General features: G+C 36.3%; 1 protein-coding gene across 3 annotated transcripts in view; it reads left to right on the forward strand.

The window, feature by feature from the left end:
* Window positions 1–24706, forward strand: part of LRBA (LPS responsive beige-like anchor protein) — an 826328-nt gene that overhangs the window by 750764 nt on the left and 50858 nt on the right. For all 3 annotated transcript variants that reach the window (XM_082611157.1, XM_082611155.1, XM_082611156.1), the window contains exon 48: window positions 2551–2718. In XM_082611157.1, the coding sequence (XP_082467283.1) occupies window positions 2551–2718 (168 nt within the window). The remainder of the gene's footprint in view (window positions 1–2550; window positions 2719–24706) is intronic.

The raw sequence follows: 24706 nt of genomic DNA on the forward strand, positions 1-24706 counted from the left end.
AGAAAATTCATTTGTACTTTGTCATTTGCTGAGCCTTCTGGAATTTTCTGGTCTCAAATCACAACACCACGGACACTCAGGAGACTCCTGACTGTTTTATCTTATTAAACAATTTTGAAATCATTAATTTTTAATTAGCTTAGATGCAGGGTTTCTTTTTATCATTTCAATAGTGTGTGTGTATATGAACTAAACGTTTTTTATTTGAACTATTGGCAAGAGTATTATTTACATAAATAAGTGTAGGTTCTTCCTTAGAGTATATACTGTGAGTTTGCTTCATATAGTCACACATTTTTGTAGACTCAGAGATATTACATGCTAATCTATTATAGTAGAGCTTTTCAGCTGTTTATTAGCTCAGATTTTGAACAACTAAAAAGGACGTAAGCTCAAAGATATGTATAGGTCCTTCCCTGATTGAAAGTTCTAATTAAGTGAATTGGAGAAAATTAACTGAAATTAGCTGTCAGAAAGTCACATTTAAATGAGTGATGAGCTAGTCTGGCAGTAAACATTTAAATGATATAAATTGCCATTTAAGTGTATGGTTTAATGTTTGTCATGCATTAATGTGACATGAGACTGCAGTGACAATCAAGCAGCTTGCTCTAATTTGAACATATTTAGGGCTTTTGTGTAGAGTGCGCTGCTCACAAATTAAGACAATTGCTGTTTTTATGTGTCTCTTTAAACATGTCCTCCAGCCCCACCCCCTCACCCCATCACTACCCAAGACCTAAGTTAATGAAACAAACATATCATATTTTGTGCGCAACTTGCATTAATAGTTCCTGGATTTTCAGATTAATTTTAAATCCATGTGCTTAAAATAGGACTTTCCTGAAAGTTATTACAAGCCCTTCTCTTCTTATTTCAAATAAAATATGAAGCAGTTTTGTGCTCTCTTAGCTGTTTACTAAATTTATAAATGAGTTTTATAAGAGATGTTTTAAACAGTGACTTTTACAATTGAAACTAAATAAATATTTTTTAGGCATATTTCAATTCAGGTATACTTTAGAATATGAGAATTGCCTAGAGTTTTATTTACAGAATTATTTTTTATACTTTATGATACATGATATATTATGAAGCCATGTTAAATATAAGTTAAAGGAAATATATTATTTGAATTTAGCCATAAACAATTTTCTTATTCATAGGCAGTTTTTTTTTTGTTGTTTCCGTTTTGCGGTATGTGGGCCTCTCACTGTTGTGGCCTCTCCCGTTGCGGAGCACAGGCTCTGGACGCGCAGGCTCAGCAGCCATGGCTCACGGGCCCAGCCGCTCCGCGACATGTGGGATCTTCCCGGACTGGGCCATGAACCCGTGTCCCCTGCATTGGCAGGCAGACTCTCAACCACTGCGCCACCAGGGAAGCCCATAAGCAGTTGTTTTAATAAAGCACATATCTACAAAAGTGTACACCTGTGAACTAATAGGAACGTCTTTTGTCACGAGATGATTTATATCTCTTTGGTTGCTTGCTATAGAAGTTAGTCAATTTTGTTTTAAAACCAACAGATTTCTTTTTATAATATTGAAAACGTAGCAGCAAGCCACACCAAAAATACATCACAGTCATACACTTATGACTCTAAAAATAAGAATTTCAGTGAGATACATTACCTGATAGGACTTGGTATGCTTCAAATTAAGCTTCACAGTTTGAGTTTGTGATTTGAATAACATTATTTATTGATAGACTAGTCCATAATGCTAAGCTTTTATGTTGGAATAATTTTTAACAACATTAAACAAGTATGAATACTTTTCTAAAAATAAGAAGTCTCTGCTCATTAAAACTCTTTAGGATTTTTAAAGTTATTAAGTTCAGGAAACATTTATTGGTACCTATTGTGTTTTAGGTACAGTGCTTGGAACTGGAAATGTCATGATGAATTGGAAGTGGATCTTGAACCCAGCATTTCTGTTGAAAACTTGATTATGTTCATTCATTATTTATTGGACACTTATGTTAATAGCATCATATATTTGGTCTGATTTGATACTAGTACATAGAATAATAATTCAGTAATTATAAGTATCCCTCCCAAGATCTAATTTGTTGGCATAAAAACTCAGTTGAAATAACTAAATAATTTGGTTACAGTTGTTACAGTAGACAATAAAATGTTTTAATTCTAGAAAAATTATAAATATTTCAAGTGAATAGTCAATGTTTAATATTCTCACATTTGCTATCCCAAAGCAACCTTTACATTGTATGACCTCCTTTCTTTGAAACGTTAAGTTGAGTACCTGTCAGGCCCTGAGTTACAAGCGTGACCAAGATAGTCCTGGTCCTCACATGCTTACAGTACAAGTAGACTAATACTGAAATCTAAGCAATTGATTGTAATTCAGTGTGACAAGTGCTGCACAGTCTCTATAAAAATGGGGGACAAATTCTGGTGGAAAATAGGACATCAGAATAAGTCTGTTCACGGTCAATTTAGAGGTAGACTTTACTGCTTGTTCTAAATTTCTCTCTATATTTTAAAAATAGAATTCAGCATAATAATAAGATCTACACCTTTTTTTCAGGCTCTGGAGAGTGAATTTGTTTCCTGCCAGCTTCACCAATGGATTGATCTCATTTTTGGCTATAAACAGCAAGGGCCAGAGGCTGTTCGAGCCCTCAATGTGTTCTATTACCTGACCTATGAAGGAGCTGTCAATCTGAATTCAATAACTGATCCTGTATTGAGAGAGGTAAGTTATCTGACTGGGTCTAACAGGTATCTGTAGACCAGAAGCTATTAGATCTCATCTTCCCCGTGCTTTCATTTTACTGATAATGAAACTGAAACCAGATGGGTAAAGTGCCCTTAAGCAGGATGGATAACCTTTAAGTTAGTGACCTAGCTGGGACTTGAACCTAGAACTTCCCTCCAACAAAATGTTTGACTCAATATAAAATGAGAGCTTTTTCAATTTGAACCCATTAAGGGATCAATAATCATATTTCTAATTTTTATAACTTTGAATAACTCACTAATTTAAAGAAGTAGGAAAATAATAATTCATTAAAGAAATAATATTATAAGCATAAATCTATTTAAATGTGATAAAACACGTATTTATATATGATACATAAGTACATGTATAACCATATAGAAGTTAATAGTAAGAATGAAGTCTGTAACTTTCCTACATCATCAAACTTGGTGTTGGATGTTACTGAGACTTGTTTTATCTTTGTCATTGATTTTCTTAAGTAAAACACTCAAAACACGGTTTTGACAAATACAATATTCACCAAAAACTGCATATAGCCTTGCTTTTTTTTTAAAAGCATTTTAATTTAATTATACATCCTCCAGCTAACATACATCATATACAAAGATGTTTGTATGTTCATGGAATTGAACAGACAACACCTACACATCTGTACTATTTTAGAAGAGAACTTTATTAAAGAAACCAGGGAGTTTTGATTCATAGGGAAAGTTGTATATCACTGCAAAGGGAACATCGTTTGCAGTAAGTAAGATTTGTCGTTTTTCACCGTCACTTGATGTATTTCTTTATAATTCTACTTATGACCTGATCACGTTGACAGTATATGAAAGTACATATTTAAATATATTTGCTAACATCTGTTATCACCTGGTTTATGTGCTAGATAAAGAAGGTTAATACACAAAAGCACTATGCACTCGATGCACATTTATCTTAAATTGCACAGGTTTTGAAATGCTGTGTTTCAGTTTATTTTAGAACTGGATCAGGTGAACTGTAAAAGACTCTTCCAGCTTTTCAGCTCTTTCAAAATGTTCCTTTCAGGGGGCATTTTATTTTATTAGAGCAAAAACTGACTGTATGACACAAAATATGCATAAGTTCCATGTATGAAATTGAGGTTGGAGCAAACATGCAAATGGTGTTACATAATTTCATTGTTAGAATAAAATTGAATAGGCCCATTTACTTTCATTTTTATTGTTTTAACAATATTTGAACAGTGGTTCTATTAATGTCCATAATTACTTTTCAGATATACCACCTGGTTCTGTTGTTTTGGGTTCCCTTGTAGTAATTATCCCTATCTCTACTTAGCTATTATATGCATGGAATCAATATAGATTTGATTTTGTCATGTCCTGTTTTGCTTAACATACCAGCATATATTATTTTATGTTGCTATAAAATCTGTGTAGTTTTAATTTTGAAATTCCATAGTATTCTGTAGAGTTGCTATGAAAATGTACTTAATACCATTTCTCCCAACGTGAGATCCTATTTTTTTTTAAGACTTGTCTATTGGTGTGTCCAAGTCGATACAGTGATACTTTTCCCGTCATTAAAGTTTGTGCAACATGTGGTTGATAAAGGATGGCTCTCTGTATCTGTGTGATGCTGCTAGTTAAAAAGTGAAGCATTCCATCAGCTGGATGTTTCCTCTATAGATCAGTCAGTATAACTGGCTCTTTGTTTTTACTCTGGATTGACCCACCCTGCTTCTCACATACATCAACGATTTACCAAAGCAGTTTACCATATACTGTTTACAGTACAAGCTAAAAGAGCACTGTCCAATAGAACTTCCTGTAGTAATAGAAATGTTCATTGTATCTGCACTGCCCAGTACAGTAGCCAGTAGTCACAGGTGGCCATTGTGCATTTGAAATGTGGCTAGTGTGACTGAGGAACTGAATGTTTAATTTTAGTTAATTTAGACAGCCACATATGGCTAGTGGATACCACATTGGACAGGGGAAACTAGAAGACTGTTGTGTATCTTTGGTTACCAAATTTTCAAAATCCAGATTCTGGGCAGGTGGTCAGACAATGGGACAATAAATGTTTGTTAAATTAACTTGGTAGAATATTTGAAATTGGGCATAGTCCACTTAGACATTAGATATGTAGTTGACAGACATGTGTAAACCAAATTATATTTTTTCTTTCACTTAAAGTAACATGTTATGACTTCAAATATTGGTTTTCATTGTGGTAAATAAATGTACAATTTATGACGTCAACCTCTTTTGAGGTATAATTCAGTGGCATGAAGTACATCCACATTGTTATGCAGCCATCACTACCATCCCTCTCCAGAATTTTCGTCTTTCCCAAACTGAAGCTCTGTATGCACCACACAGTAACTCCTCATTCCTCCCTGCTCTCAGGCCTTGACAGCCACCATTCTACTGTCTCTAGGAATTTGACTCTTCTAGGTGCCTCAGATAAGTGGAATTATACAATATTTGTCCTTCTGTATCTGGCTTATTTTATTAAGGTTCATCCGTGTTGCAGCATGGGTCAGAATTTCCTTCCTTTTTAAGGCTGATTAATATTTCATCGTATGTATATACCCCATTTTGTTTATCCATTCATCTGTCAATGGATGTTTTGGGTTGTTTCCACTTTTTAGCTATTGTGAACAATACTGCTATGAACATGGGTATATTAATACCTGTTTAAGGCCCTGCTTTCAAGTCTTTGGGGTATATACTCAGAAGTAGAATGGATGGATTATATGGTAATTCTCTGTTTAACTTTTTGAGGAACTGCCATGCCAACTAAGTTTTCAGTATTTATTTTTCATGATCAGCATTTGCTAAAGACTATTTAAAACTTTTGCTGTAAGTTTCTTTTCTTCCCCACATCTTCAAGTGGTTAATAATTAGCAAATTAAATTTTAACTGGAGAGCTTTCCAACTCATTGCACCCTAATTTTTTTTTTTTTTTTTTGACTGCACTGGGTCTTCCTTGCTGCACGCGGGCTTTCTCTAGTTGCGGCGAGCGGGGGCTACTCTTCATTGCAGTTGCACGGGCTTCTCATTGCAGTGGCTTTTCTTGTTGCAGAGCACAGGCTCTAGGCATGCAGGCTTCAGTAGTTGAGGCTCATGGGCTCAGTAGTTGTGGCTCGCAGGCTCTAGATCACAGGCTCAGTTGTGGCACATGGGCTTAGTTGTCCCGCAGCATGTGGGATCTTCCCGGACCAGGGATTGAACCCGTGTCCCCTACATTGGCAGGCGGATTCTTAACCACTGCGCCACCAGGGAAGTCCCACCCCCTAATTTATTTTTATATTATATGTTATATAAACATGTATTATATATTAGATTCAGCATTCACTCAAATAACATGGCCTATGGTGGGTACTCAATATTCTTGAAAGACTATATCAGTTCATTACTTAGCATTATTTATATAAGTATACATATTTGCTTTCTGAATGTTATTGAAACAAATACGATCTTTTATCATAGCCATTCCTTATTATAGTGCTGAATTTTGTGACACAATGCAGTGTGATACAGTAGAATAAACAAACAAACAAATGTGGATTTGATTCCTGGCTCCAGTGCCAACTAGTGGTGTGACTTAGCTCTTCCTGAGACTCTGTATATGGAATTGCTATGATAACGCCCACCTCATGGAGAATTAACTGTTGTGTAATACATGAAAAGGCCTGCCATGGTACCTATCCCATCATAAGTACTCAGCAAGTGTTAGTTCCTTCCCTTATGTTGTTCCCTGTTAAACCCATGGGTTAGAAAACACAACTATAAAAAAGAATATGAATTACCGGTTGCATCATAGAAAGAATCATAAAGTGTTAACACTAGTGAAGTTATTAGAATTGTTTCTTAGAAGATTCATACAGAATTCATTGTAAAGTGAGGCAAGTAGAAAACAGAAAACAAGACTAGGTCATTAATTTTTTTCGACAACCTTTTACTAAACCTAAATTATGTAATAAGGTTAAAGAGTTGAAAGGCAAGTCCCTGCCCTCATCAGCTGGAGTTCATTGTCTAGTGTGGAAATATGGATAAGTAAACAGTTATAATACTGTGATAAATTCAGTGTAGAGATAAATACACTGCATGCATGCACAAGCGTGGAGAATAGGCACTAAACCTAGACTTCCAGAATCCAGCCATGTTTTTTGGGAAATGAGAGGCCGGAGCTGTAGATTGAAGGGTGAATAAGAACATTGGATAGAGTTGTGAGCAAAGGATAGCTACACAGAAGAAACTGTATGAGCCTCCTGCACAGTGTGTGAAAGAGATCATGGCTGGAGATGATGCTGGTGGAGTGAGCCAAGAGTGATAAGGGGAAAGAGATAGACAGGAGCCAGAAAAAGTAATTGTAACTGCATTATAAGACAGTGGATTGAAGGTTGGAGGTTGGTGACATAGCCACATGTGTGTTTTAGAATCTGTCTGAAAGAAGGCTGAACAAATAAGAACTGAAAAGTCCTCATTGGATTATTCTAAGAGTCATTAGAGAAGGAAGCTTAGATGGTAGAGGACTGTGCTGTGAATGGGAGGTGAACAAGCAAACACAGTGAGGAAAGGAAATAACGGAAGGGAAGACTTCTCACTGCTTTATTAAGATATAGTTCACATATGATACCATTCACCCACTTGAAGTATACAGTACAGTAGTTTTAGTTTATTCATGGAGTTCTACGAGCATCACCACAGTCTAATTTTGCAACATTTTGTCACCACAGAAAACAACCCCGTACCCATTCCCAGTCACTCTGAGGGAGATTTTTTTTTTTTTAATGGGTAGGTAATTGACCATGCTTCTGTGTTAATTGGAAAGATCCAAAAAGAGAGAAGCACAAGAAACATAGAAGAAAGAAAGCATGAAACAGGCTGCCAAGCTCTATGAGGAAAAGGAAAGGAACAAAATCCAGAACACGGATAGATAAAGCGCTGGACAGCAGGAAACAATACTGCCTTGTCTGTGGTTAGAGAGTGGAAGGTTAGCCTGGGGACTGGTGTAAGTAAATGTGCATGAATGAGGTGGAAAGGCAACAAGATTATGAGGGTTTGTGCCAAAAGTGAGGTAATATTTGTGGAAATACCTGACATAGCGATAGGTGCTTAATTGATGCTCAATAATATATAAATTATTATTTCCTTTACATGTTGTTTTCTCTGTTCTCAATAGTGGGAGAGTAGATGTAGAAAAAAGTTGAATAGAGAAGGGGTGTGCGTGCGTGTGTGTGTGTGTGTGTGTAATTATACATGTGGAGAGAGAGATGGGGTTTGGCCATGAGAGTATGGTCGAATATATAAAAAAGGATTGAGGGACTTCCCTGGTGGTCCAGTGGTTAAGAATCCACCTTTCAATGCAGGGGATGCAGGTTAGATCCCTGGTCAGGGAACTAAGATCCCCCATGCCCTGGGGCAACTAAGCCCGCGTGCTACAACTACTGAGCCCACACGCTCTGGAGCCCGCGCACCACAACTAGAGAGAAGGCCGTGTACCGCAACACAAGAGCCCACGTGCCACAACCAAGACCTGGCACAGCCAAATAACTAAATAAATAAATATTTTTTTAAAAAGACAACTAGGAGCAACTGTAAAGGGATATAAAAGAAGATTTTTCTTTAAAAAAAAGAATTGAGAGTAGAAGGGTGGTTAATGAAATTGTTCAAGGGATATTGTTGAAATGGTGGATCTAGGCTGGTTTGGATAAATAAGACAGGGACTTATGAATTGGGAAGGTTTATTCTTTCATTAATTATTCATTCACTTATTCAACAAATATTCATTTTGTTCAAGGTGCTAAAACTACAGAGATGAGCGAGAAAGTCAGTCCAAACTCCTTCCCTCATGGAGCTCACATTCCAATGAGGTGCACAGAAAATAAACCATAATAACTACTTTCAGGTAGTGATAAGTGCTGTAAAGAAAAACAGCTGGGTTACAGAATACACAGTGACTTGGGAGTAGAACAGTCTTTCAGAGAGGTCGCTCACAGGCTGCCTCTGGCTTCATAAGCTGTTTCCTTCCACACGTTGAGCACAACGTAAATTCGTATAAGCAAACCCCTGGAGGCAGCTCCCACCGCTCTACTCGGGCCAACCACGTGCCCGTAACCCCAGGCCAGGACCGCCTCCCAAGTCTTGACAAATGTTGCTAGTTGTAAAGCTTCTACTATCACCATCTTCTAATTTACTCTCCACCCCATCTCCAGGCCGTACCATTTTTCCTTCAGAATCTTATTCTTCTAAGAGGCTTTAACATCCCTCATACTAGGAAATTTATGCGTACACTTGGCTTATATTGAAACATTATCCCTGTGAAATCACAATAACGGTACCAGGATGGATTTTTGCCTTTCTAGTATTAAAAGCAGACTAGACTAGACTTATTTCTAGTCACTATGATATACTTGGTTCAATCTGGGACACTTAGGTGTCCACACAGTCATACACAGAGGCAGGCTCTTCACATACAAGTTGTGTATTCACTTACTACTTGGGAAAAGCTCCATTCCTCTTGAGAAAGTTTTATTCTAGAGTGAATGATTAATACATATGGTGCAGTAAGTGATCATAAAAATAATCTCTCTATAAAAAAAGTACTAAACAATAGAAATAATAACCATAAGAGGAGGAAGAGTAATCAGAGAAACAGCCTGCAGCACATTAAACTTTTATGTTGTTTTTAATTTTTAGAAAACAGCTGGGTTATCAGTATACAACTACGTCTGTATTCGCATATGTCACACACCAGAAAGAATTATTTTTCAGGCAAATATGCTTCCCCCCCCCAAATATCTGTAACCTCTGACTAGAGGATATATTCTTACCTTGAGCTCTTTACTCTAACAGACCTTTTTACTCTTCATTATTTCTCTATTTCCTTGGGGTACCTTTTTCCCTTTTTCTCTACCTTTACCACTTTTAACCTACTCTATTTTCCTAGCATTACATATATGTTTTTATAGACAAGATGCAAATAAATAAATTGGTTATTTTCTGATGATTAATTCTGCTGAATTTGGTTTGACTCATTCACCTTTCTTCCTTCTACCAGCATTTCAAAAAAAAAAAAAAAGAAAGAAAAACTAAAAACCATGAGAAGAAGATATTATTTAAAAAGAGAGAAACATTAGGTTAATTGAATTCAGAGTCAGATCTGAGTAAGAATAAATACTTTTATTAAGGAAAAAACCTTGTTCCAATATCCAAATTCACAAAATAAATTAATGATGAGTTGAATATTAACTTTACAAAATAATTTTTCTTTTCCTAAAAAATGTAAAATAAGTATTTTCCTTAAAGAATTTCTTTAATATATTTAGAATATAATTGTATTTATAGGAATAGTTTCTAGAACAATTCTATATCCTTTCTTATATCCAGAGTTCTCCTATCAATTATCATGTAAATGATATTTGCTATATCCAAAAGTTCAGAGTTCAGTTAGCTATTCCTTAGTGTAAAACAGTTCACTGATGGAGTTTTATTAGGTCAGAAATAAGTGTTTAAAAATTGTAAGTACAGTGATGTGCTCTGAGTGAGATGTGTACACTACATATCTGAGCACAAGGGAGAAACAGCCAACCCAGATTTAGGCAGGAATAACCCACCTGAATATAATCCTTAAAGAATGAGGAGTTAAGTAGGTGAAGCAGTGGAAAGCAGAGAACACAGTGTATGGGAAGGAGCACTGGATGGCCCCATGGCTGGAAAATAATGTGTGGGGAGTGGCGGGGGGGAGGCATAAGAAGTTGGTGATGAAGAGCAGTTAGGTTGATGGTGTCTCCAAAGCACATTTGGAAACCATTTATGTCTGTCATTAGTCTAAGCCACCGTCGTCATCTCTCCCCTGACTAGCATTAGTAGTCCTGGTCACCCTTTTCTACCCTTAACTACCTACAATCCACTTTCCAGAGAGCTGCCAACGTGACATTTTAAAACTGTAAATCAGATCACATCCCTCCTCTACTTAAGCTTTCCTATTTCACATTAAGCATAGAATAAAATTCTGGTTGGTCCACATGATCTGGCCCCTGCCTGCCTCTCTGATCTCATGCCATGCTGTTCTCATCCTCATTCGTGTGTGCTGTTTCACTGACCTTCTTTCTGTTCCTGAGCCTGTGAAGGTTGTCACTGGATTAGCGCCTTTTTATGATAGCCATTTTCTGACTATCCCAGATTTTCACATGCTGGCTCCTTGTCATTCGTGCCTCGGCCTGGAGGTCATCTCTTCAGCAAGGGCTTGCCGTCATACATCCAATCTAGTATCTTTCTGTTATTAATTTTAATTTAAAGCTGAAGACTGATACATATGATACAGATTGAGACTTGAGTCACCTTGGGCATAGTCAGTTTTCATAAATGTTCTATGTGTACTTGAAAAACAATGGGCGCTCTACAGTTTTTAGGAGTAGGGGCAGTTGTACCATATGATATGAGTAATGACAAGTGAGGAGTGTAATTAATGAATGTGATTTTTTTAATTAACATTAGTTATTGTTCTGTGGTATATTTGAACTTAAACTAAAGAATCCCGTACTGCTATTCTTTCTCAGTTGTTATGCTCTCTTTTTTATATTTTTCCTATTTCTACTCTAAAACTATCAGTTCTTACTTCCTGTTACCAGGTCAGTATGTCTGCCTTTTGGGCACCTGTCCTCTTACTCAACAATTAGCTATTTTTTAGATGTGATAGCCTGAGAAACTAAATAACCAGATATGATAGGACTAAATTTAAAGTAAATAAATAGGTTTTGATTACTTCCTCAGCTACAAAAGTATAAATGATAGTAATCAAAACTCTATGCTCTAGTTCTAAGCTTCAATGGAACAGAATAGAGCTTCCAGAAATAGACATATGATATATGAGAATATACGATAAAGGTGGTATTTTAAATCACTGGGAAAAGGCTGTCTTATTCAGCATGTGGTATTAAGACAGCTAGCTAACTGTTATAACAAAAATTTAGATCCTTATTTCACATCTTAAGGTAAAAGAAATTACAAATGAATTACATGTTTTTGTTTGGAATAAAGATTATATTGTAAATATAAAAATTTTGGAATGGAGAAGGCCCATTTTGTAAGTCAATATCAAAACCAAAAGTCATTAAGGAAATTGATATATTTGTCTACATAAAAATTGAAGTTATTGTACATCCAAAAAAAACAACAAATGACAAAGTTCAGGAACAGATAATTCACAAAAGATGAAATACAAGCCACAAATGTATGAAACCTCACTAGAAATCAGTGAAATTCAATTTAAAATCCAACAGCATTTTTTACCTATTAGATCATCTAAAATGAAAAATAATGAAAATTCCTAATGTCGGTTAGAAACAGACATTGTCATATATTTGGTGAGGATAAAATATATTGAATTTTTATAGCAATCTATCAGTTTTTAAAATACTCACCCACTATTTACTTAGAACTTTAACCAAAAGGAATAATTGAATACATATGTAAAAAAAGATATTCAAGAGTATAGTTATTCATAATAGCAAAAAAACCCCATGAAAACCAAAACCACATAAATGTCTAACAATAGAGAAACTGGTTAAATAAGTATTGGTAAATCCATACAGTGGAATGCTATATACATCATTTAAAAATATTGCTATCTAGGTCTATATGTATTGCTATGGAAAAATACTTCGCCATATTACATGGCAAAACAGATCATGTTATGAAACATAGAAAATACAAATTTTATAATGTGTATATATGCATTAGGAAATTTCTGTAATTACAGACCCCAAGATGTTTATATGGTCATCTCATTATCTTTGGTTAGTGATTATCTTTGGTTAGTGAGATCATGGAATTCTTTTATTTGCTACTTTCTGTATTCTGAAAGTTGTTTCTTTTTAAAATCAAGAGGAAAAAGCCAAGCCGCAACTCTTTCTGTCTTCTGAGGGGGATAAGTCTCTGCTTGAAAATCCAAACAAGTGATGCACGTTAACATGAGGATAAGGATATTGACTTTGCTTTTGGCTGTTCGGAGGTCTCTTGTAATTACTTTCTGGCACTGGCCATGTTTAACATTGCTAGGATAGTGACTTTGTGTAATGATCTTTGTGTAACTTTGATAAAGATGAAGGAATTTACAATTTCTTAACTTTTATCTCTCTCAGAAATCAGAGTACCTCTAATCTCTTAGATTGTTATTTAACTCACTGAACTAGGATTCTTTTTCATACTTTTTAGCAATTTGAATTTATTTCCTCATTGTTTCCAGCATATTTGAGGAGGACCAAAAAAGATTACTTATACTCTTAGGGGAAATATCTTAGATATATCACTGTTGATTGTAATCTTTATCATCATTTTCTAAAAGCAGGAAGGCTTTTGACCTAAGATGCATGAATTCTCAATCTCTGGGTTCACTACTAAATTGTGTGTGTGTGTGTTTGTATATAATTAAATCGTATATAAAGGGATTTAACAACTTATTTATCAAAAAAATGTGTGTTTAACTCTGAAAATACAAATACTATGAAAGTATAAAGTAAAAGAGTAGAAAGCCTCCGTCCCTAACTTTAGACTCTGTTAGCTAATGCCAGAGTCTCATGCTAAAGTGAACTAGAGCAATTTCTCTATGATGTGCTTTGATATACACAGAAAAAAAGCCTCTGCCCTAGACTTCATTGCCTTTCACTTAGTGCTTGAAACTTTACCATTAGAGATCATTTATTTGGTTACAGATTTTTTTTTTTTTTTTTTTTTTTTTTGCGGTATGCGGGCCTCTCACTGTTGCGGCCTCCCCCGCTGCGGAGCACAGGCTCCGGATGCGCAGGCCCAGCGGCCACGGCTCACGGGCCCAGCCGCTCCGCGGCATATGGGATCCTCCCAGACCGGGGCACGAACCCGTATCCCCTGCATCGGCAGGCGGACTCTCAACCACTGCGCCACCAGGGAGGCCCCGGATTTTTTTTTTAACAATTTTTTCCAGTCATTCAGCTCTCTGTGCATAGAACTTGATAGGAGGTTTTGACAAAAGGAAAAGTACAGACACAGCACAGGGTCTGAGCAGCCATTATGAAGGGAGGGCAGGGCCAGGCCTGGGGTGCGCTGGAGCTGGGAAGCAGAGGTGGAGGTTCAAAGAGCAAAAGACACACGCAGGTAGATGTTGCACAGGACAGCATTAATATGAGCAATATCACCTGTGCTTTCCCGTCTTGCACCTTATTGTAAGTACTCAGTACATTTCCTCTGGAAGCAGCATTTTCTCCTTTACTTTTCAGGCAAATACAATGTTATTTTATGTTTATGTGAGTTCAGAAATTAAAGTTATTTACTTCCTTCTGAAAATGGAACTCAGCTCTGTTTACATAGATGGGTAAGGAAGAGGAAAAGGAGAGCCATGATATTGCTCAATTGAAACCATTATCTACGATGAGTCTCATAATAGGAAAGTGAAACCTGAAAATTTCTCCCTAAGTTGTGTTTAGTGTCAGTGGTTGACTTTCCCTCTTCCAAATTTAGCCTTCCAAATGCTGTTTTAGTAACACATAATCACTCTGAGAAGGTCTGTTTTCCAAAAGAAGCAGCAGCAGTGTTTAAGTTCACATGACCCCAGTAGCAAATCAGATGTCTTATCCAAGGAAAAGCATTTTTGGCTTAGAATTCAGTCACTTTCGTGGTGGGAGTCAACAGCTTATTTCAGCTCTGACACTACTGCAGAACACTGGCTGCAGTGAATCTTTCAGAAAGCATAAACACAATTGGTATTTATAGCATTGTTAACATTTGTTAAATAGTCCGGGGAATGGCCTGTAAGCCCGTTTTAAGCAGGTGGGGCAGGCGTTTTTGTTGTGACTGCAGTGAGATTTAAGAGTAGGACATTAGGACCACATGGTTAGGATGGTTGTAACAAGAGAATAAAGTAGAAGTATTGAAGACAGTAAGTTAAGACTTCAGGCAGCCACTATTCAGGGTGTTACAAAAATAATCCTGAAGCATCTCTAGCCAGAAGTGTGTTACACAGATGGCATAGTTGACACAGTGCAGGGCAGGAACTGTACAATGAAAAGACAAACAGTAAGGATTAGTCAAGTTTTAATTGAAAACCTACATTTAAAAAGACCTTGAAATTATGCCAGACCTTCTTGTATATTAAAAGCACAAAGTTTCCCTTAGTCAATTAAACATTAAAGTTGTCAGGAAAGCTAATCTTTGTATTTTGCTAGTGATTATGCCTATTGCAGACTTACTAGTTAAATAGGTGTAGCTGAATTGTACATCCAAGGACATAAAGCAAAGTATTAATATTTCTATGATTTTTTGTCTCTATCAGCTACCCAAGGAATCCTGAGCAATTCCATATGCTGATGACTTCTGTCATAAACCCCTGATCCCTTCAGGCACCATCTTCATTTTAAATTGAAAGTATGAAAAGTACTCTCAAATCAAGTGATGAAATTTTGTTCTCAAAATTTTTAACTAAATTCAAGTTTCTAGAAAGATTAAGATTAAAAAATTACTTAGATTTGAAAAATCTATGTAGGATTATTTGCAAGTATAACAGATTGCCAACTGTTAGAATAGCATAGTCAAATTTCTAACTTCGGAATAGCAATGTTGTTTTATTTCTAACAAAGACGAGGACGTTTACTTAGAATCACTATTTTTAGTTTCCATTATTGGTGCAAAGAAGGAACTGAGATTCTATTAATACAGTATTTAGGAAATGCTTAAGTGCAAATTTTTTTAAATGTTAAATATTATTTAACTGTGTCATAACAGTAAATGTATTGCGTTCCCTCTCTCTCCCTGCCAGTACTGTGTAATTGGGGTGTGTGTGTGTGTGTGTGTGTGTGTGTGTGTGTGTGTGTGTGTGTGTATTGTCTTTCAGGCTTAAGTTCCTTGAGGTCAAGGATTCCTAACTGCACCTCATTCCAGTGTTTGTACATGGTACATACAAATATTATTGAAAAAATAGATGAAATGATTCTTACCAAATGACTGTTTCTTTCTGTAACATAGTTTAAACGTATTTGTCTGGGTTTGAGAAATAATTTAACCTCCTGAATGCAACTATCCTGAATTTTTTTTTTTCTTTAAGAACTTTTTACTATGTTTTCACTATGTTTTCCTCTTAGTATTGGCAGCCTTTCTGAAGCAACATTCCACTTATTTTTCTAGGCAGGCTGCTTTATCTACTCGTTTCCAGTAGCTAGAGATGGAGGTGTTTTGAATGAGCACATCAGTGTTCTAGACAGAGATACTGTTTGAAATTATCCATGAACACAGCGCGGCTGAACATTACTGAGTGACGTTTGTTTCTGTTGGTTGTGTCTGCTCTGACTAGCTGGTTTCTTTCAGATTGGCAGCTGGGATTATGCTGCAGTGGATGGACAGCTACAAGAAGTGGAGATTGTAGTGAGGCTGAGCTGGGCTGGGCTGGGCTGGGCCTCGGGGTAATGTGCCTGGAATATATGGGCTCGGTTAAAAGCACTAATAGGAAATCTATGCATATTTTCACAATTTATAATTACATTATATTTCACCGTGGTAACTTCCATAATATTATTGAGTAAAAATATAAGTAAAAATAGTCCTTTTCCTAATTTCCCCTCTCCCCTGGTTTCTTATCACTGCATTCTTTTTTTTTAAGAGGTTTACTTTATTTAGCTAGCTGCTCTTTCTCTTTGCTCTTTATGTACTGTATGCCATCATGATATGTATATGCTTCCAAATACCTAATGTAAGTAAAACATTGTTTACTTGCAAAGTGTATATACCTTTCTAAATATTTAGTTAGCGATAAATGATGGTAAAATATTGCTAAAACTAATGGCTCCTTGAAATCAGATAGAAATAATTTAGGAAATGAGCTCAAAATAACAAAATTAACTTTGTAGCAAGGTCTATTGATTTCATAGTGTTTGACCAGTGTATCAGTTGGAATTGTCCCTAGGTGATTAAGAAATACTTCTGGTTACTATGTTAATGGAAAAATTAAATTTCATAAAGCTATATTGCATATTGTCAGATTTTTCTTTAGATTTTTGTTTTTTAGTTGTAGATTTTTTTCAAAATGGAAATTTTTTATTACTCTATTTTAAAAGTAATACATGCTTTGTCTAAGATATCAAATAGTATAAAAGTGAAGAAGGTATTAATTTTTATTCTGCCAATCTTTTCATCTACCCCCCACCAGAGATAATAGCTGATAGGTTTATGTACCTTTCCAGATTTTACATGTGTGTATTTATGTATGTGTGTACATGTACTCACATAACACATGTTAGTGTGTGTTTATATAGTTTAATTTAATTTTATTTTTAATTTTTTTATTTAAATGAGATAATAAACTATATTCTTTGATGATTTGGAATTTTTTTTAATCAATATACTATAGACTAGTTTCCATGTCACATATATTCAGTTCAACTCACTCATTTTAATGACTGCATAGTATTCCATTAGTATAATTTAATTAGTTTTTTCCCCTAATTTTTACTATTATAAAGTGCTATAATAACTATTTTTGTATCTTAATCTTTTCTCATTCATCTGACTCCACTTTTATGAAAATTTGTAGAAGTGGAATCAGTAGCTCAATCTTTATCAGAAAACATAAAAATTTGACTTTTAACTAAATTTTTGTTTTTCTCTATGTCTAATTTCTCAAAATTAAAAAAAAAGTTTGTGTCTTTCAAGTCCAAATTTACATAGAATTACTTCTGTTCAATTAACTTATTTCTTCACTATATACATCTTTTGTGTGGATTACTTTGCCTAATTTGTTGGTTAAATATCATCTGGTATTTATTTTGAATGTAAAATCTGATTGACTTTTCAAAATTCCATATGCTGGTAGTATATCCATGACACTTGTTTCTTGATAGGCTACTTATCTTTTACATTATGCTTTACAAAGCTTGATTCCTATATATTTTTTATTTCCAGGGCACTATGAATATTTATATTTTAATCTTAAAAGATTTCTTTTAGGTTCATTATGCTATTTTTTTAAAAATTTTGTTCATTTATTGTTCTGACTACTAAAAAGTAACTCCGTATTTAATTTCTTAAGTTAAGAGCAGCCTGGTTTCCCAATGTTTCTAAATGATGCTTTGCCTTCTTCTTTTTTTAAAGCAGCTAGAGGTATTATGCAAACAGGACCATTTATATTATAAAGATAATTTTCTCTTTTAGATTCTTCATCCATTTTTAATCAAGTGCATCTAGTTGTTATGGGTTTTCTTTCGGCCTTAGTAGTTAATATTATCAGGATTTTTGTCCTTTAGGAATTAAATACTAACATATATAATAATTAGTATGCTTTTTTAATTTGCTAATACCAAATCTGGATTTTAACAGTGGCTTCAGAGGGCACTGAGGCTGGTTAACTAGAAAGTTGGTCAGTAAACAATGGAAACTGGTCAAATATCCAGCAAGTTTTTCTCCAACGTAATTTAAATGTGTGAAGGGCAAGGGGGAGAAATAGGCACGAGTGATAACATGATACGTAACCCGGGAGAAATCACTAAACGCCCGTATTGTGACTCTTCTTAAACATTGACAAGTGAATTAATTCTGAAATCCAAAATATGAAGTCTTATTTGGATTTGTAAATATCTTTCGGTAAGGAGTTACTCTAGAATCTTAAGATAGCCTTCTAGTACTTAATTTTGGTAATGTCAGAAATTTTTAATATACTAATAAATGGCATGTTATTTCTTAAACGATTTTTTCAGTTTCCCTATCCCAGTTTTATAGTGCTTTTAGATGTAAATATATAGGGGATAAAATGCAATTTCAGAGTTGTGTGCTTAAAAAAAAGCAGAGTACATATGTGTTTACCTTAATTGCATCCATATGTTTAAGTTATTCCTCCCCCAAACCCACCTTAAAATAAAGTTTTACAGCTTTATTGTTGGTTACTAAGTGTTGTACTGAGTTAACTTGTTTCCTCTGTTAGATTAAAAAGACCACTTCAGAGAGACTAAAACAGTCACCGTTAAATTGAAGGCCCTACATTGTCACTAAGCCAGTCTACTTTCCTTTACTTTTCTCTCTTTTCTTTCATTCTTTCATTTTATCTGGTGTGTGTGTATCTATATTCTCTCTATATGTAATGTCCCTTTCTCTCTGTATAGCCATAAAATCATGCAAGTATGCAATGGTTGGCACAGAAAACAATAGAATGCACAACTTGCTGAAAATCTTTTCATAATATTTCCATTTGGAAATCCATTAATAAATTCTCTAGGTAATATTTGAGATGCTGTTTATAAAACATAAATATGTGGTTTTACTGGAATGTCGTGAAGTATTTGCATAGTCTTTTTTTATTACTATGTATTTCAACATCTGGAATGCTGCCTGCTGAATTTAGGTTTATTATAGAAAGTAGTAACAGGCTATTTACAGAAATAATTGGGAATTGATGAATAAGAATGAAGTAAGCTTTTTAGTGGAAAAATTTTTTAATTTTTATTGGAATATAGTTGCTTTACAATGTTGTGTTAGTTTCTTGCTGTACAGCAAAGTAGTAGAAATGTTTAACAGAATGTTTTTTCAGTGCTGGGCTGCTCTATAATAGTGTTAGGAGCGTATCTCTTAGCTGCATACCTGCTGAATTATCCTGACTTGGATAGCCACTCATTCATTAAGTAAATATTGATTGAGCACCTACTGTGTGTCAGGCCCCCAGAAGCACAGAAATACTTAGAAGTCTCTGGTCTCAGGAAGACTTATAGTCTAATTGATAAGATAGAAATTAGATCAATAATTAGAATTTTAGTTAAGTAGGTAGTAGGGGTCTGTGTACGTTGCTCCAAAGCAACAGGGCAGGGCAGCAACAGTCTGGCTGAGATCTAGAAACAGATTTCTCAGAGTACAGAGATGCTGAGCTGAGTCTTAAAGAATGAGGAGGAGGCAACCGCACAGAGAAAGGGAATAGAAAACATGGGAAAACAAATATGGAAGCAGTTTGACACATTACGTCGCACATTATAGAGTGTGAGAGGGACAGTGTCAGGGCATGAGACTGGAAACATAGGCAGGAGCTAGATTACTATTATTAATCTTAATTATAAGTGGTTAGTAACATTTATTAAATGCTTTCTTAACCTCAGCCAGACACCATGTTGTCTTTTATGTATATGCTGTAATAATAACATCAAACACTGACCTGTCAAGAACTGTCCCAAATGTTTTATATTATCTCATTTAATCTTCATAACAACCCAGTAAAGACCCACTGTCATTATTACCACTTGTAGACGAGGAAACTAAGGCATAACTTGCTGGAGTCACTCAGCTAATATGTGATAAAGCTAATACTTGGACTGAGGCAGTCTGATTGCAGTGTCTGCATACTTAACCCCATGCTACGGGGCCACGCCGTGATAAGGAATTTGGATGGAAGGATTTTAACTAGAGAAGTCACATAATCACATTTGCAGCTTTAGGGCTGAACATTTTTCAAGTCCAGGTGTGTTTAACCCTTCTGAACAAAGATGAGGGCTGCTGGCTAATGTTTATAATTTGGGGTCATTTTTTGATATTTTTGTTCTCAGTGTAGTTTTGCAGGAGACCTGAAAAAATAAACTGCTTAAAGGCAGGCACACTCTCCTATTTTCCAGTAAATCTTTCTAGCACATTGCCTACGCTGAACCACCACCTTAAAATAACCTAAGGCCAAATGTGTTAATAATTATTGAAATTGACTAATGGGTACATAGGGATCCATTATCCTATTCCATAATAAAAATTTAACATAATAAACAAATTCTAAAAATATATCACCTGGGACCAAAACTCTCTTGGTGAAGGAGAGTTCATTAAAAACAGTTTAGGCATTTGGTAGAGTTCATTAAGCTACGCTCTTACCTATTCACCTTCCTGAATGTTATACCTGTATGGTTCCTGTGATTTCAAACCTCCGTTATGCCTCTGAATTTTCTATTGCTGTATACAAAGGGCTGAAGGGAAAAGTGAAGAGAGTAATAAACAAAATTACTTGAGGGGCTTTTTCAAATCACACATATTCCCCCAGGATTTCTCACTTAGCCCTTAAGAATCACTGCTACAGTGAGACACTGGAGTGTTGTCATAACCCTCAGGTGTGCAGGGGGCTGAAAGTGAGAATTACTGCCTTTAGTGACATCCTTCAGAACTTTTCTAAGAAAGACTCTTTTGACTTCTTTGTAACAGCAGCTATCAGCCTTCACTTATCACTCCCCCATTCTCCTCCTCACCCCCATTTTGCCTCATCAAGAACTGTGCTTGGGCTTCCCTGGTGGCGCAGTGGTTGAGAGTCCGCCTGCTGATGCAGGGGACACGGGTTCGTGCCCCGGTCCGGGAAGATCCCACCTGCCGCGGAGCGGCTGGGCCCGTGAGCCATGGCCGCTGAGCCTGCGCGTCCGGAGCCTGTGCTCCGCAACGGGAGAGGCCACAGCAGTGAGAGGCCCGCGTACCGCAAAAAAAAAAAAAAAAAAAAGTACTGTGCTTGTTTTTTGTCCCAGTATAACCCTAGATGAGGCACAAGGGTCTGGGCGGCCTTGCTGTATAAAAGGTAATCAGTAAACTTCTTTGTTGTGTGAATACTACGTACAAGGTACTGTTTTTCCTGCTGCACGCTACTAAAGTACGATTTTCTTACCCTATAGTATAGTTGCTGAGACAGACCAGTAATCTCATAAAAGCTAAATAACATTACAGGGAAGCCTGAGTCAAGTATGTAATCAGCAGCATGAATAGACTCTAAGATTTGGGATGTGTTACACCAACAAAGTAGAACTCAAGCAGGGTTTTCTAGAGAGGGGTACGACTTAGAAAACTGAAGATGAGGGGGACTAATCTAGGAGAGCCAGCGGCATGAGAGAAAACATAAGGCAGAAATGGCGGGTTACATTTGTGGAAGAAAATCAGCTTGACAGTACAGGGCATAGGGTGAGGGAATAAAAGAGAGGTAGGAAGACTTATATTGCCTAGCAGTAGGTCTTTATCTTTTTTTTTCTTTTTAAATTTTTTATTTTGAATAATTTTAGACACAGACAAGTTGCAAACCTAGTAGAAAAATTTCCTGTGTACATTTCTTCCCAGGCTCCCCTAAGATCAGCACCTTACATAACCTTAGTAAAATGATCAAGACCATAAAAATAACATTGGCTCAATATAATGAACTAAACTACAGACCTTGTGAAATGTCATCACATTCTTTAACTATTCTTTTTCTGTCTAATGATCTTATGCAGAATTCCACGTTGTATTTAGTTGATACTTTCTTGGTTTCCTTCTATATGTAACAGTGACTCAGTCTGCTTCTCTTTAATGGTCTTGATATTTGTGAAAAGTGGTCAGATATTTTGTTGAATGTCCCTTAATTTGTCTTTCTGATATTTTCATGTGATTCGAATGAAGTTATTTATTTTTTGTCAAGGATACCATAGAAATTATATAGCATTCTTCTCAAGGCCTCATATCAAGGAGTAGGCCTTTTTAAGTACTGACAGTTAATTGAAGACATTTGATCAGGGCAATATTATATAAAGGAGAGTTTGAGCTCAATTCTGCAGGATACACACATAAACACAGTGAGAGGGCAAGATCAAAAACCATTGACTTGAATTTCTCTTGCATGAATGACACCCAAATCAATACCTCTGATGTTTCATCCCAGAGCGAGTCCCAGGGCTTTCTTTTGAGCACTGGACATCTCAACCTGGCTCGACAGCTCTCACTAGTTCTCCCTCACAGGAACTTGTATTTCTATTTATTGCTTTACTACTCTAAAATATGCAAGTTCAAAAGAAAAGAATTCGTGTTGTCTTTTCTCTTTTCATTGCTCAAAGTCATCAGTCTCTAAGACCTGTTGATTTTGCCTTAGATCATGGTTTGCGTATTTATCCCTTTCTTGCAAATAGCACAGCTTCCATAAGGACTGAGGTATACAGTTCCTTATGTTTTAGACTGCTCTCTGAACCTCCAAGGAGATCTCCCTGTCTCTGGGCACTTAGCCCTGCAGTATACTTTGAAATCCTGAGCCAGATTTCAGTTTTTTTCAATAATGTATTCATCATCATCACACTCATTGTAAACTCCTGAAGCATTTCTTCCTCCTCTATTTTAGCTGTGTTAAATGGGGATCGTGCTGAGCCCCAAACCCAACAATAATACAACATTTTATTTTGTGTCTTTTATGTGCTTGGTATTATGCTAAGCACTTTATATGTATTATTTAATTTTCCAAACAACTCTGTGAGCTAGGCATTATTATTATCATCTTTATTTTATCAATGGGGAAACAGATTAAGCTACTCGTTCAAAGTCATGCAGCAGATAAATGGTGAAGTCAAGATGAGCTCTCTGAACCATCTGACCCCACAGGCCCAGTGTGGGAGTAGTCTGTTCCCTTCTTTTCAATGGGGGGAAATGCACATGGGCTATTGGGCGGGGGCTACCGAAGGCAGCAGCAGTCAAAGGAAAGGGCACTGGCCTTGCTAACAGTTTTTCAAAGAGACTTAAGGTTCACATTCATAAAGCAAGTCATAAATCCATATATCATCCCACATCCTTCTTTGTGACTACCTCAGGCTTCAAGTTGCCCTTTTGTGATATTTTTTTCCTCAAGACTGTCCTTGATGTTGATCCTAAATTCTTTTTACCCCATCAAAAGATGTTTTAGGTGCTGATCTGAAATGATCCTAGTGTCTACTCCTTACTTCCTGTTGGCTCCTTTTCTGGTTTCTGAAGTCTGAGACCAGCCTTATCTCCTACTATATAAAACCAACCCTTGCCTAGCCGTGCTGCTCTAATTGTGTGTGCGCATACTTTGTTCACTGTAATGATGATGATGATGGTGATGTTAGAGGTACTTTATTAATTCAGTCATTAGATTGTAAGCTCATGTTTTTTGTGTGCTCAGTCTTATCCCTAGGCCCTGGCATAGTCCCTGGCAACAGATAAGGAGAAAGAGTAGCTTAATGGTTGAGCATGTGAGCTCTAGAATCAAGCTGCTGGCGTGCAAATTTTGAGTCTGCCATTTAATTACCATGTGACCTTGGACAAGATACTTAAGTTCTTTGTGCATTATTTTCCTTATCTATAAAATGGATACAGTAAAGTACTACTCATATCATACAATTTAAAGATTAAATGATATAAGATAGTAAAATCACTTAGAAAAGTTCCTGGCAATAATAAGTACTAAATAAATATTTGTTATTGATGTTGTTAGCAGCCCTCAATGAGTATTTTTTTATATAAATTTATTTATTTATTTATCTGGCTGCTTTGGGTCTTCGTTGCTGCGCACGGGCTTTCTCTAGTTGCGTGGAGCCGGGGCTACTCTTCTTGTGGAGCACAGGCTCCAGGTGTGCGGGCTTCAGTAGTTGTGGCAGGTGGGCTTCAGTAGTTGTGGTGCATGGGCTTAGTTGCTCCGCGGCATGTGGGATCTTCCCGGACCAGGGCTCGAACCCGTGTCCCCAGCATTGGCAGGCGGATTCTTAACCACTGCGCCACCAGGGAAGCCCCTCAATGAGTATTTGTTGACTGCATTTTGAGGGTCTAATCTGTACTAATAAGCACTTTGCTGTGTTTTTTACATATATATCATTTATTCATTAATATGACACTATGAGGTTGGTACTATTATCCACATTTTACAGGAAGAAAAGTGAAACTTAGGTTGAGTGATTTGCCCTAGGTCACATAGCTTATAAGTGGTGTGCAGTCAGGATTTGCACGTGGTCTGTGTGACTTCAGAGCCTGTGCTGCTTCCACCATAACACTCAGCTTTCACAGAGGTGCCTTCCAGTGTTTTCTGCCTAAGCAAGTCATAGTGCATTCCTTGAATTTATGGGACTGACTGCATCAAACTGTTACTCAACCATCCAAGTACATGCCCTGCTTTCTGTATTAGGAATACTTTCTTCAAGGGCAGAAACATTGACACCTAATACTGCTGTATACATAGTTGACGATTATGATTGAATGCATAA

This window comes from Mesoplodon mirus (genome assembly GCF_964341445.2).
Source record: "Mesoplodon mirus genome assembly, chromosome: 2".
NCBI classification, from domain to species: domain Eukaryota; kingdom Metazoa; phylum Chordata; class Mammalia; order Artiodactyla; family Ziphiidae; genus Mesoplodon; species Mesoplodon mirus.